The sequence below is a fragment of the Pan paniscus genome, chromosome 1 (assembly GCF_029289425.2).
Source record: "Pan paniscus chromosome 1, NHGRI_mPanPan1-v2.0_pri, whole genome shotgun sequence".
Lineage (NCBI taxonomy): Eukaryota > Metazoa > Chordata > Mammalia > Primates > Hominidae > Pan > Pan paniscus.
Genome location: NC_073249.2, coordinates 99,484,558 through 99,499,399, shown reverse-complemented (window position 1 = coordinate 99,499,399; position 14,842 = coordinate 99,484,558). Strand labels below are relative to the sequence as shown.

At 42.8% G+C, this 14,842-nt stretch overlaps 1 protein-coding gene across 2 annotated transcripts in view; it reads left to right on the top strand.

Annotated features, from left to right (window-relative positions):
- Window positions 1-14,039, top strand: part of PRPF3 (pre-mRNA processing factor 3) — a 32,073-nt gene extending 18,034 nt beyond the window's left edge. For both annotated transcript variants that reach the window (XM_003817312.8, XM_055101838.3), the window contains 8 exons: window positions 1,278-1,357; window positions 4,167-4,310; window positions 5,020-5,119; window positions 5,292-5,405; window positions 6,880-6,998; window positions 7,270-7,353; window positions 9,991-10,052; window positions 13,677-14,039. In XM_003817312.8, coding sequence (XP_003817360.2) covers window positions 1,278-1,357; window positions 4,167-4,310; window positions 5,020-5,119; window positions 5,292-5,405; window positions 6,880-6,998; window positions 7,270-7,353; window positions 9,991-10,052; window positions 13,677-13,823 — 850 coding nt within the window. In that variant the 3' untranslated portion in view covers window positions 13,824-14,039. The remainder of the gene's footprint in view (window positions 1-1,277; window positions 1,358-4,166; window positions 4,311-5,019; window positions 5,120-5,291; window positions 5,406-6,879; window positions 6,999-7,269; window positions 7,354-9,990; window positions 10,053-13,676) is intronic.
- The last annotated feature ends 803 nt before the right edge of the window (window positions 14,040-14,842 follow it).

Genomic DNA, 14,842 nt, shown 5'->3' with positions numbered 1-14,842 from the left:
TTTGGGAGGCTGAGGGCTGAAGGATTGCTTGAGCCCAGGAGTTAAAGACCAGCTTGGGCAATATGGTGAGACCTCGTTTCTACAAAGATTAAAAAAAAAAAAAAGTAGCTGGGCATGGTGGCTTGTGCCTGTAGTCCTGGCTACCCAGGAGGCTGATGTGAGAGAATCACTTGAGCCCAGGAGGGTCTGTGCTGCAGTCAGCTATGATCATGACCACTGCACTCTATCCTGGACAACAGGGTGAAACTCTGTCTCAAAAAAAAAAAGGATATAAGACACATTTGAAGAGCTTTAAATATATCTGCTCCATCCTTTTTTTTTTTTTTTTCCTGAGACGGAGTTTCGCTCTTGTTGCCCAGGCTGGAGTGCAGTGGAGCAATCTTGGTTCACCACAGCCTCCGCCTCCTGGGTTCAAGTGATTCTCCTGCCTCAGCCTCCCAAGTAGCTGAGATTATAGGCATGCACCACCACGCCTGGCTAATTTTTGGTGTTTTTAGTAGAGACGAGGTTTCTCTATGTTGGTCAGGCTGGTCCCAAATTCCCGACTTCAGGTGATCCACCCGCCTCAGCCTCCCAAAGGGCTGGGATTACAGGCATGAGCCACCACGCCTGGCGTTTTTTTTTTTTTTTTTTTTTTTTTTAAGACAGAGTCTCACTCTGTTGCACAATCTCAGCTCGCTGCAACCTCTGTCTCCTGGGTTGAAGCAGTTCTTCTAGCTCAGCCTCCTAAGTATCCGGGACTACAGGCAAATACCACCACACCTGGCCAGTTTTTATATTTTTAGTAGACAAGAGTTTCACTATTTGGCCAAACTGGTCTCAAACTCCTGACCTCAGGTGATCCACCTGCCTTCATCTCCCAAAGTGCTGGGATTATAGGCATAAGCCACATCACCTGGCCCTGCTCCATCATTCTGATACATGGCTTTAGTAGATTTTGTCTTAGCCTTTCGTTGCCCATTCTTTGTCAGCCACTGTTCCAGGGACTTATTGTCACTAATGAGAGAACATAGCGTCTGTCAGCTGTGGCATGGTAGAAAAAAGGTTGAGAATGATTGCTGTGGAGAGTGTGTTCAACCATAGAGGGACTCAGTTTTCTCATCATGAAAATTATGTGTAATTTAACTATATATTTTAGGTACCTAAATGCTATTTTAGGTATATCAAGCACAAGAACCCATTATAGAGAGTGGATTTTTTCATTGTATTTCTGAGACTCCTCTCTTAGAATCATCTCTACCCACATATCGTGTTTTCTTTTCTTCCTACAATTTTAGTACAGAGGAAAATCCCAAGAGAGAAGATTATTTTGGAATCACAAATCTTGTTGAACATCCAGCCCAGCTCAATCCTCCAGGTAATGTATAGATTCCTGAATCAAGTCTCTAGAGCAGCATTACCCACTGGAAATTTATACAGTGAGGAACATGTTCTGTATCTGTGCTGTTCAATACAATAGCCACTACCCATGTGTAATTCTTTTTTTTAATTCAGTTTTTTTCCTGACAATAGTTTGTTGTTTGACCAGTGAACATACATTTTAAGTGCATATTCCTGTGCTTAGAATTTCATGAGACAGCCAAGCATGGTGGCTCATGCCTCTAATCCAAACACTTTCGGAGGCCAAGGCAGGAGGATTGCTTGAGGCCAAGAATTCAAGACCAGTCTGGGCAACACAGTGAGACCCATCTCAAGGAAAAAAAATTTGGCTGGGTATGGTGGCTCATGCCTGTAATCACTGCACTTTGGGAGGCTGAGGTGGGCAGATTGCTTGAGCTCAGGAGTTCGAGATCTAGGCAACATGGCAAAACCCCATCTCTACAAAAAATAAATCAGCCGGGCATGGTGGTGTGCATCTGTAGTCCCAGCCTCTTGGGAGGCTGAGGTGTGGAGGATGGCTTGAGCCTGGGAGGTGGAAGTTGCAGTGAGCTGAGATGGTGCTGCTGCACTCCAGCCTGGATGATACTGCCAGATCTTGTCTCAAAAAAAAAAAAAAAAAAGAAAGAAAAAAAAAACCCAAAATTTCATGAAGCTTTACATTTACAGTTCCCTGGTTGTTCCTAGGAAACAGCCCTCAGCTTGCTCCTTTTATAGAACCACATGTTGTTGTGGCATCCACAGCTAAATGCAAATGCAAGAGCCAAACTCTTGGGTTGGCGTGTTATTAGATGCGATATGCTCCACTACCCACTGTGAGGGATGCTAACTCCAAAGGGCTTTTTGTTAGTTTCCCAAAGTTGAAACTGGGAAACAAAGTTGCTTCTATTTTTTTTTTTTTTTTTTTTTTTTTGAGGAGTTTCGCTCTTGTGGTCCAGGCTGCAGTGCAACGGCATGATCTCAGCTCACCACAACCTCTGCCTCCTGGGTTCAAGCAATTCTCCTGCCTCAGCCTCCTGAGTAGCTGGGATTACAGGCATGTGCCACCACGCCCAGCTAATTTTGTATTTTTAGTAGAAACAGACTTTCACCATGTTTGGTCAGGCTGGTCTTGAACTCCTGACCTCAGGTGATCTGCCAGCCTTGGCCTCCCAAAGTGCTGGGATTATAGGTGTGAGCCACCGCGCCTGGCCTTTTTTTTTTTTTGAGTTGGAGTTTCGCTTTTGTCACCCAGGCTGGAGTGCAATGGCACTATCTCCGTTCACTGCAACTTTCACCCCCCTGGGTTGAAGCGATTCTCCTGCCTTAGCCTCCGGAGTAGCTGGGATTATAGGTGCCTGCCACCACACCTGGCTAGTTTTTGAACTTTTAGTAGAGACAGGGTTTTGCCATGTTGGTCATGCTTGTCCTGAACTCCTGACCTCAAGTGATCTGCCCACCTAGGCTTCCCAAAGTGCTGGGTTTACTGGCGTGAGCCACCGCAGCTGGCCCTAATTTTGTTTTCTACATTTGCCAGGTATCATTGAATGAGGGGGTTTAACAGCTTAAAGGAAAACAACTAAGAACACTACTTAAGAAAGATAAGAGGCCAGGCGAGGTGGCTCACGCCTATAATCCCAGCATTTTGGGAGGCCGAGGCGGGCAGATCACGAGGTCAAGAAATCAACACCATCCTGGCTAACAAGGTGAAACCCCATCTCTACTAAAAATACAAAAATTAGCCAGACGTGGTGGCGGGCGCCTGTATTCCCAGCTACTCAGGAGGCTGAGGCAGGAGAATGGCGTGAACCCAGGAGGCAGAGCTTGCAGTGAGCTGAGATTGCGCCACTGCACTCCAGCCTGGGCAGCAGAGCGAGACTCCGTCTCAACAAAAGGAAAGATAAGAATGTTTTTTAAAAACATAGCCATATTGCCGGGCACCAGGCCTGAACTGATTTTAATCTTACTGATCCCTTATTAACGAGTTTTCTTCATTTTCTATTTAAAGTTTATACACACACACACACACACACACGTTTTTTGAAATGGAGTCTCGCTGTGTTGCCAGGCTAGAGTGCAGTGGCAAGTGGCACAATCTCGGCTCACTGCAACCTCCACCTCCCGGATTCAAGTGATTCTCCTGCCTCAGCCTCCCGAGTAGCTGGGACTACAGGTGCGTGCCACCACGCCCAGCTAATTTTTGTATTTTTAGTGGAGTCAGGGTTTCACCATGTTGGCCAGGCTGGTCTCTATCTCTTGACCTCGTTCGTGATCTGCCCACCCATGCCTCCCAAAGTGCTGGGATTACAGGTGTGATCCACCGCACCTGGCCTCAATATATTTTTTACATAAAATGTTTATAATAGAGTTGGGTCTCACTTGGTTGTCCAGGCTGGTCTCGAACTCTTGGGCTCACGCCATCCTCCCACCTTGGCCTATCAAAGTGCTAGAATTACAGGCATAAGCCACTGCGTCCAGCCTAAAGTTTCTTTTAATGATATTGATATTTACCTAGGTTTCTTTAATATTTTTATTGCTGTCCGGGCCTGGTGGCTCATGCCTGGCCCAACATGGTGAAACCCCATGTCTACTAAAAATACAAACATTAGCCAGGCATGGTGGCGTGTGCCTGTAATCCTAGCTACTCGGGAGGCTGAGGCAGGAGAATTACTTGAACCCAGGAGGCAGAGGCTGCAGTGAGCTGAGATCGTGCCATTGCACTCCAACCTGGGTGACAGAGTGAGAGAGAAAAAAATATATATATATATGTATTCTTACTGCTTTGGTATACTAATATCTCTGCCTGACAGTTGACAATGACACACCAGTTACTCTGGGAGTATATCTTACCAAGAAGGAACAGAAAAAACTTCGGAGACAAACAAGGAGGGAAGCACAGAAGGAACTACAAGAAAAAGTCAGGCTGGGCCTGATGCCTCCTCCAGAACCCAAAGGTGCATTTCTCAGTGGCCTCTTCTGTTAAAAAGAGTGGCAAGTTTATGTCTTTAATCCTGGAGGAACTTTAACATCTCTGTGTTTGAGTGATTTCTGTTTCTAAGAATTATTCTTGGGGTCCTTTTTCTCCCAGTTTTCTACCATCTTTTCATATTAAGATAGGTCAACACATTCATTATAGAGGCCATTTATGACTTATTTTTAAGCATACTGATCATACAACACTCTGGTTTTCCTGGAAGAATACAGGTCTTGAAATTCATGGAGATAGTAGTTGCAGTATTTGCGTAGACTTTTTATGTACATAATTCTTAATGTTTTAATTTTTACAATGAAAGTACAGGATAAAAAACTTGACCCTGTAGTTACATTCTCGTTCAGCAGTATTTTGACTGAGCACTATTATTTATAAGCTCTTTCACTAGATGCTGTGATCAGTGTGAAAAATATGAAAGAAATTAAGTTCCACATCCTTCATAAATTTTCAGATAATGTAAATGCATACCAATCTTCAACTTAATTGTGTGAACTTCTGCAAATGCTGAAGTGATTGGATGGGATTTTCAAGATAGGAGTTATTGGAGGAAGTGAGTTTAGAGCAGAGATTTGAAATAGGTAAATAATATGAATTGGTATGGAAGAAATAACAAGTTACTCCAGCTGGAGAAGTGACTTCAAAGACTGATTGTTGTCCTCTCTTCACTGCAGTGAGAATTTCTAATTTGATGCGAGTATTAGGAACAGAAGCTGTTCAAGACCCCACGAAGGTAGAAGCCCACGTCAGAGCCCAGATGGCAAAAAGACAGAAGTAAGTGCCATGGGATTGGGTGGAAACCTCGGGCAAGTACCTTTCCCAAACTCTTCTGGGGGGTCCATATTTGGAGGGAGGGGAGAGTTCTCCGTTGCTCTCTCTTTCCCTCAGCCCTGCCTCTGATCTTCAATGCCTTTCTCACTTGTGGATGTCCTTCCTGTCACGACAGAGCGCATGAAGAGGCCAACGCTGCCCGAAAACTCACAGCAGAACAGAGAAAGGTCAAGAAAATTAAAAAGCTTAAAGAAGACATTTCACAGGGGGTACACATATCTGTATATAGGTAGGTGTCCATACTGGGCCAAACTTCCCCTTAGAATTACTAAAACATTTTCCAAGTGCTTGAGGCAGAATCATTGTGGCCTAAAAGCATACCTAACACCAGTTCCTAATCTCTTTTAATGACCCTAGTGTGGATCAAGAGCTAGTAAATCTTGTAAAATAGCGAGAGTTAATGACTTATGTTTATGGTTACCCAGTTCTTCCCTCTCAAGTCTTTTTTTTTTTTTTTTTACCAGAATATTAGTTCTGAACAAGTCAATATACTTGTTCAGGCCAAGATGTGAACTAAAGATTGTATGTCCTTTGAGAACTATAAAATATCATCCTATTTCTTTTTTTTTTCATCTTTTTTTTTTTTAAATGGTCTGAGTTTGCTTCCAACATCCATGGAAGCATTACAAATTTTCTTTCCTCCGTAGTCATATCCTTACCCTGATGTATTGCTGTGTTTCATCCTCACTCCAAAATGCATTTTATATGTTGTAAATATTTTTCTACCTTTGTGTTGATTTAATGTTTTTATTCTTTTATGTTGAGTACATGTGTATCTTCTATTTTTAAAATGTGCTTATTTCTATTAACTAGTTTTTTATTATAAAAGTGGTACATTATCACAAAAATAGTGAATGCTTATTAAGATTTAAAAAATTTTCTGACAACACAGAAGAATACTTACTCAAAATGTCTCCTTTCTATTCTCTGATCCCTTAGAACCACTCTCTTTAGGTAATTGCTATTAACAGTTTTTCACATATCCTCCTAGAAAATTTTCATGCCTATATAGTGATCCTATATATATATTTTATTTATTTATTTATTTATTTAGAGACGGAGTTTCAGTCTTGTTGCCCAGGCAGGAGTGCAATGGCGTGATCTCAGCGCACTGCAACCTCTGCCTCCCAAGTTCAAGCAATTCTCCTGCCTCAGCCTCCTGAGTAGCTAGGATTACAGGCACGCACCCCCACGTCCGGCTAATTTTTGTATTTTTAGTAGAGATGGGGTTTCACCATGTTGGCCAGGCTGGTCTTAAACTCCTGACCTCGTGATCTGCCCACTTTGGCCTCCCAAAGTGCTGGGATTACAGGCATGAGCCACTGCACCCAGCCAAGTAATGCTATATTATAAGAGTCTAAGGGTCTAGAGGACAAAAAGTCTGTAGGTCTTTACATTGTCAAGAACAATGAGATTGTAAGTATTTTTGGATGATAGTAAATACCTCTCCCTGACTCTTAGAGTAAACTTTGGTTAGTAATGTAATGGTTAATGTAAAGTGCTAGACTTTGAAGAAATGTAAGAGTGTGGAAATATTTCTAGACTCATCAACTCTACCTTTTAAGCATTCATCTATTTGTTTACTCCAGAGGCCTTTGTTTATAGAGAGGAAACCATTTTGGATTCATCTTTTTACTTGCCACTCCATTCAGGCAGCTGCTGATGCTAAAATGGAAGACATAACTAAACTTTCCCTTCTCCAGAGTTCGAAATTTGAGCAACCCAGCCAAGAAGTTCAAGATTGAAGCCAATGCTGGGCAACTGTACCTGACAGGGGTGGTGGTACTGCACAAGGATGTCAACGTGGTAGTAGTGGAAGGGGGTGAGTCTGAAAAACTTGAGGGAGACTGTCCCCAGACAACCCTAGGCTTAGAGTGATTAGCATTGTGGGGAGAAAGGAGAAAAAGATCGTATTTTAGTGCCATACCTGATATAATATGCTAGGTCTCTGCTTCTGTGTTTTTTGGAGTAGAAGGCCCTAAGATGTGGTTCCTGAGATTGCTTCAACTACCACATTAATGTCTGAGCTCAGAGGTTCTTTCTACCCCATCATCTTCCACAGTTCTGGCAAAATTATTCTTCTCTGTTTCCAGGCCCCAAGGCCCAGAAGAAATTTAAGCGTCTTATGCTGCATCGGATAAAGTGGGATGAACAGACATCTAACACAAAGGGAGATGGTGAATGGGGGTTAGAGGGGATTAAGGGGGAGAGCTGTGGGAGGTGGGGATGGTGCATCTGTCCGTTCATCTTATTTCCTCCCTGTGACACTCTTGATAACACTAGATAGTGTTCAGGAATTTTAGAAAGACCCGTTTAGACTTTGAGCCTCCTAGACATTCATACAATATTTACTACATGATTACATGCATGAATGGTAAAGTTATTTTTTTGCCTATCATTTAAGGCTTTTCTACCAGCTGGTTTCTGTGTCTGTCCTGGATCTGAGTACCGGTTACATGAATTTATTCAGTATTTGAAAATTCAGCAAGCAGCTAGGCATGGTGGCTCATGCCTGTAATCCTAGCATTTTGGGAGGCTGAGGCAGGCAGATTGCCTGAGGCCAGGAGTTTGAGACCAGCCTGGGCAAACAACGTGGTGAAACCCCATATCTACAAAAAGTACAAAAATTAGCTGGATGTGGTGGCACACACCTGTATTCCCAGCTACTCAGGAAGCTGAGGTGGGAGGATCACTTGAGCTTGGGGAGGTCGAGGCTGCAGTAAGCTGTGATCGTGCCACTGCAATCCAGCCTGGGTGACAGAATGAGACCCTGTCTCAAAAAAAAGAAAAAGCAAATCTAGTAAGCTATACATTCATGTGTACAGTGTCTATATTATATTATTATTTGATTTTTTTTTTTAAGGATCGAAGCCAAAAAGATCTTCAGGTCAAAAAAGCTCTGCTTTGATCAAACTATTTCTTTTGTCTGATATATATATACACACACACACACATACACATACATACACACACACGCACATACATACACACATGTACACACACACACATACATGTACATGTACACACTCACACATATGCTCTTCAACTTAATGATGGGGTTAGTTCCAATAAACCTAAGATAAGTTGAAAATATTGTTAAGTCAAAAATGCATTTAAGGCCAGGCACGGTGGCTCACACTTATAATCTGAGCACTTTGGGAGGCCGAGGCAAGCAGATCATTTGAGGTCAGGAGTTCGTAAGCAGCCTGGCCAACATGGTGAAACCCCGTCTCTACTGAAAACACAAAAATTCGGGGCGTGGTGGTGGACCTCTGTAATCCCAGCTACTCGGGAGGCTGAGGCAGGAGAATCGCTTGAACCTGGCAGGCGGAGGTTGCAGTAAGCTGTGATCGCACCACTGCACTGCAGCCTAAGCGACAGAGCAAGACTCCATCTCAAAAAAAAAAAAATGCATTTAATACATCTGAACTACAGGACATCATAACAGCCTAGCCTTCCTTATACTTTCTCAGAATACTTAGATTAGCCTACAGTTGGGCAAAATCATCTAACACAAAGCCTATTTTTATCTCATGTAAGAGTATTTTACTGCATATTGCTAGCCCAGGAAAATCTCAAAATTTTAAATTTGAAGTACATTTTCTACTAAATATTTATCACTTTCACACTATACTCAAGGCAAAAAATTGTAAGTCAAGGACTGTCTATATTTGAAGGCCAGACATTCTTCTGGCCATCATACTCCCATTAGTGTTCATTCTTCTCATCTTTGAACACCTGGATTAGCATTTAAAATCTGCAGAGAGGCCTGGTGTGATGGCTCATGCCTGTAATCCCAGCACTTTGGGAGGCCGAGGCGGGTGGATCACCTGAGGTCAGGAGTTTGAGACCAGCCTGACATGGTGAAACCCCATCTCTACTAAAAAATACAAAAATGAGCTGGGCATGGCAGCGTGCGCCTGTAATCCCAGCTACTCGGGAGGCCTAGGCAGGAGAATCACTTGAACCCAGGAAGTGGTTGCAGTGAGCCGAGATCATACCACTTCACTCCAGCCTGAGTGACAGAGCAAGACTCCGTCTCAAAAAAATAAAAATATAAATAAAATCTGCAGAGAGTTCATCTTAAGATACCTGAGAATAAAAAATATTTTGTTTTACACATGCATTTTTTTTTTTTGAGATGGAGTCTTTGCTCTTTTGCCCAGGCTGGAGTGCAGTGGCACCATCTTGGCTCACTGCAGCCTCCGCCTCCCAGGTTCAAGTGATTCTCCTGCCTCGGCCTCCTGAGAAGCTCGGATTACAGGCACCTGCCACCACACCTGGCTAATTTTTGTATTTTTAGTAGAGATGAGGTTTCGCCATGTTGGCCAGGCTGGTCTCAAACTCTTGACCTCAGGTGATCACCCACCTCAGCCTCCCAAAGCGCTGGGATTACAGGCGTGAGCCACCACGCTGGCCGATAATTTTGATTTGGTATATCTGCCCTCCTCCTCCATTGGGTGAAAGTTTTTTGAGAGTAATATATGATGTTGACATATGAAGCCTGCCTCCCAAAGTGCCTAGGACAAGTTTTTATTCTTGACTGCTTGTCTTTTATTTCCTTATTCCCAGTACCTGGTGGAGCTCTTGATTCATAACAAGTGCTACGTAAATGCTAATTGTATCAATTAATATTACTGCCTACTTGGAGCTTCAAGTCTAATTTGGGGAAAATAAAGAGCAACAGAAAAGAGAACACTTGGTCCAACACATAAAAAGGGTGACAATATTTTAGAGAGTTTGGGTAGACTTGAATATTATTTGTTTAGAACCTGAATCTCAAGTCTAAGTCTGTGACAAGATTTCTCTTCCAGATGATGAGGAGTCTGATGAGGAAGCTGTGAAGAAAACCAACAAATGTGTACTAGTCTGGGAGGTAGGTGATCCTTTGTAAAACATTGTAAAACTTTAGCCAACTCCTGAATATTTATACTATTTGAGTAGAGCAATGGAATGTAAGATGTAATCAGTGAATAATGTTTTAAATAATTTATGTTTCTTTTTGGAATCCATTTTTAAATGGTTGGCAGTAAATTCTTCCTGATTATCTGTTTAATTAAATTGGTGAGTATTTAGTATATGCTATCTGGGGAAGTGCGTGGACAGTGCTGCTGGTAGCAGGAATACAAATTCTCTACCGAAAATTATTTATTTCACAGTCATGAAAATGAGACTTGGAAACGGGAATGAATTGTTGTGGGATTTACCTTTGGATATAGTGAAGGAAGTACTAGACTTAAGAATATAAAGTTAGGAGGCTGGGCAGTGCTGCTTATTAGCTGTGCAATCTGGGCAAGACACTTAATGTCAAATTCTGTTGCCTTAGCTATAAAATGTGGATATGATTTGTTCTCTATATTGTCAAGTTTTTAAGAATGAAATTAGATAATTATGTGATAGTGCTTCATAAAATGTGACTGAATCACTCTTCAAGTGGAATATTTTTTATGGTTATCTAGTTCTTTAACCCCTGAAGCCTTCTTAGAGAACCAGTATTAAAACCAGTATTAATGTTTTCATGTTTGCTTTTAGGTATAGTACATGTATATCTTTTTTTGGGGGCGGGGGGGCGGGGGGCGGTATGGAGTTTCGCTCTTGTTGCTCTTGTTGCCCAGGCTGGAGTGCGATGGCATGATCTCGGCTCACCGCAACCTCTACCTCCCTGGTTCAAACGATTCTCCTGCCTCAGCCTCCCAAGTAGCTGGGATTACAGGTGCACGCCACCATGCCCGACTAATTTTTGTATTTATAGTAGAGACAGGGTTTCTCCATGTTGGTCAGGCTGGTCTCAAACTCCCAACCTCAGGTGATCCGCCTGCCTCGGCCTCCCAAAGTGCTGGGATTACAGGCATGAGCCACTGTGCCCAGCCCCTCCATTTCTTTTTTTTTTTTTTTGAGACAGAGTTTTGCCCTTGTTGCCCAGGCTGGGGTGCAATGGTGCAATCTCAGCTCACCGCAACCACCGCCTCCTGGGTTCAAGTGATTGTCCTGCCTCGGCCTCCCGAGTAGCTGGAATTACAGGCATGAGCCACCACGCCTGGCTAATTTTGTATTTTTAGTAGAGACGGGGTTTCGCCATATTGGTCAAGCTGGTCTCGAACTCCTGACCTGAGGTCCGACTGCCTTGGCCTCCCAAAGTGCTGGGATTACAGGCATGAGTCACCGCGCCCGGCCATATATCTTCTATTTTTAAAATGTGCTTATTTCTAGTATATGTGCTGCTGAAGCGAGCAGTAAAATGTGCTTATTTCTATTAATGAATTCTTTATTATAAAAGTGGTACATTATTACAAAAGTAGTAAATGTTTATTAAGATTAGAAACAAATTCTAATTATACAGAAGAGTACTTACTGAGACCCAGCACAGTGGCTCACGCCTATAATCCCAGCACTTTGGGAGGATGAGGTGGTTGGATCACTTGAGCTCAGGAGTTCAAGACCAGCCTGGGCAATATGGCGAAACCCCGTCTCTATAAAAAATACAAAAATTAGCCTGGCCTGGTGGCGTCTGCCTGTAGTCCCAGCTACTTGAGAGGCTGAGGTGGGAAGATTGCTTCAGCTTTGGAGTTTGAAGCTGCAGTGAGCTGTGACTATGCCACTGCACTCCAGCCTGGGCACCAGAGTGAAACCCTGTCTTAAAAAAAAAAAGAAAAAGTCTCAGGCCAGGTGCGGTGGCTCATGCCTGTACTTCCAACACTTTGGGAGGCTGAGGTGGGCAGATCACGAGGTCAGGAATTCGAGACTAACCTGGCCAACATGGTGAAACCCAGTCTCTACTAAAAATACAAAAATTAGTGGGGCGTGGTGGCCAGTGCCTATAATCCCAGCTACTTGGGAGGCTGAGGCAGGAGAATCACTTGAATCTGGGAAGCGGAGGTTGCAGTGAGCCGAGATCGCACCATTGCACTCCAGCCTGGGTGACAGTGCGAGACTGTGTCTCAAAACAAAAGTCTCTTCCTATTCGCTGATCTCTTCAGACCAGTCTTTATAGGTAATTGCTATTAATAGTTTTTCTTCTGAAGGAGCAATCAAAAAATAAAAATTAAAAAAAAAAAAGGTTTTCATGTATCCTGCCTTATCCCAGATTCTTCAATTTATGCATACAAATTAGATGATAATAACCATAGTATTTGTTCTCTGTTTTATAAGTTCCCACCTGCATATTTGTTATCTTTTTTTAATCAACTTTTTTTTTTTACAGATAGGGTCTTGCTCTATTGCTCAGGCTGGTGTGCAGTGGCGCAGTCATAGCTCGCTACAGCCTTGAACTCCTAGGGACAAGCAATCCTCCAGTCTCAGCTTCTCAAGTATCTGAGACCTCAGGTCCACAGCACTGTGCCTGGCAAATTTTTTTTTTTTTTAGAAATGGATCTCACTATGTTGCCTAGGCTTGTCTTGAACTCTTAGCCTTGAGTGATCCTCCCACCTCAGCCTCCCAAAGTGCTGGGATTATAGGCATGAGCTACTGTGCCCAGCCCTACCTTCACATATCTCAGCACCCTCATCTTTCAATTTTCTTCTATTTATCTCTGAAGAGTACTTACTGAAAAAGTCCCGGCTTCTTAGAGAACCAGTATTAATGTTGTAGGAATTTAGTTTTCAGGAATTGTCTCTCATGTTCAGAAATAAGCCAAGTTCTGCTCCAGCCTTCTTATTGGAGTCTACTCCCTGAACGCCTCTTGAGGTATTGCTTTATGACTGCCATTGCTGCTGGTAACTTTGGCAAGAATGCCATTCTGCCCAGTACTGTCTTTTTCTGTTGTAATTCTCTGCTGGTACCTGCTCTTCTTCTGTTCCCTGCCCCTAGTTGTTCTTTGTTGCTGGGCCCCAAAGCCTCCTGCTTGTATAAATAGTTTCTGGGTCCTTTTTGAAGGCTCAAATTTAGTCCTTAAGGCCTGGTAGGAGATAAGTTTATCTCATTCCACCTTCCATAGTTCTTCCTGACTTGCTGTTCCACCCAGGCACCAGAGCAAATAATTCCTCACTTCATTTCAAAAAACTAAAAGCCTTATGCATATGAATTCGTAAAAACTCATAAAAATATCCAAGGAGGCCGGGCGCGGTGGCTCACGCCTATAATCCCAGCACTTTGGGAGGCTGAGGCGGGAGGATCACGAGGTCAGGAGATCAAGACCATCCTGGCTAATACGGTGAAACCCCGTCTCTACTAAAAATACAAAAAATCAGCCGGGCGTGGTAGCGGGCGCCTGTAGTCCCAGCTACTCCAGAGGCTGAGGCAGGAGAATGGCTTGAACCCGGGAGGCGGAGCTTGCAGTGAGCCGAGATCGTGCCACTGCACTCCAGCCTGGGCGACAGAGCGAGACTCTGTCTCAGAAAAACACAAATATCCAAGGAAATGGAGGTCACAATTTTTTTTTAACCATAAAATAACGTTCAGCTGGGCACATGTCTCACAAATGTTACTAGGTCTTTTTATAAAAGAATATTATCTGATTTAAATAAGAAATTGAAGTGTTTTTATTATATATCTCTTTTCTAGGGTACAGCCAAAGACCGGAGCTTTGGAGAGATGAAGTTTAAACAGTGTCCTACAGAGAACATGGCTCGTGAGCATTTCAAAAAGCATGGGGCTGAACACTACTGGGACCTTGCGCTGAGTGAATCTGTGTTAGAGTCCACTGATTGAGACTACTGCAAGCCCTTGCCTCTCCCCCCTTGCCTTTGTCTCTTCAGTCCTCTCACTTATTCTATTTCCCAACCCCCTCCCACTTGTTTGTGTGATCTCAGAACTGTGCCAAGCAGACATTGGGACAAAGGGAGAATATCTTGCTCCCCTCCTGAGTCAGCCTGGTGTTGCCCTTTATTCCCCTTATGTGCATATGATTAAAGAGTTATTTTTAAACTTGGTGTGATATTTTTCACACATTCGTAAGTATTAGAGTTTGGGTCTACAGGTGATCTTTTTTCCGGACTTTTAGCAATTGCTGTGGAAAAAAACATTTTTTGTCATTGACATTTATTTATATATATAAATGGATGAATGGATGGATGGATAGATGGATGTGTATTTTTGAAGTCTAGTGGAAATGTTTGATCTCATCCTGGAGCTAGAATGATAAATACTGTTTTCCTGGAGCAGAATGAAGCAGGGAGGTGTGTAAAGTGGTAAGGGAGGAAGGAGGGACAAATGAGTATCCATCCCTTAACCAAGAGAATCACCAGGTTAGACAGATTACCTCAGGACTTGGCTAAGTAGTCTTTCCAGGAAGTCAGTTCCTCTAAGGGATGCCTATGTGGGAATGTGTGTTGTGGGTGAAATGGACACAGGGAAAGTCCAAGGAGGATGCTATGGGTCAGTTTGTAAAGTGGAATAGGATTTAAGAATTTAGTCCATTTTGTCTCTTTTACTAGTTTAAAAATCCGCTTCTAATAGAAATTGTGTAGTTTTTTTTTTTTTATTTCTATCTATGAATCCGACTACATGTGGGTGGTTTTATTTCAGCATTTAATGTTTCTGGTTTGATTTTAGGGGTATTTGAAGTCCAAAATTTTTACCATACCTATCCGTCCGTTTCATATTGCCTCTGTTGGGAATGGATCAAACAAGTCAATAGAGCTCCCATACCTTCTTGCTAGGTGGAGCATGCTATGAATTGGTATTGGAGAATGGATGTTTGACAAAAAGTTAAAACATTCTGTGTTATA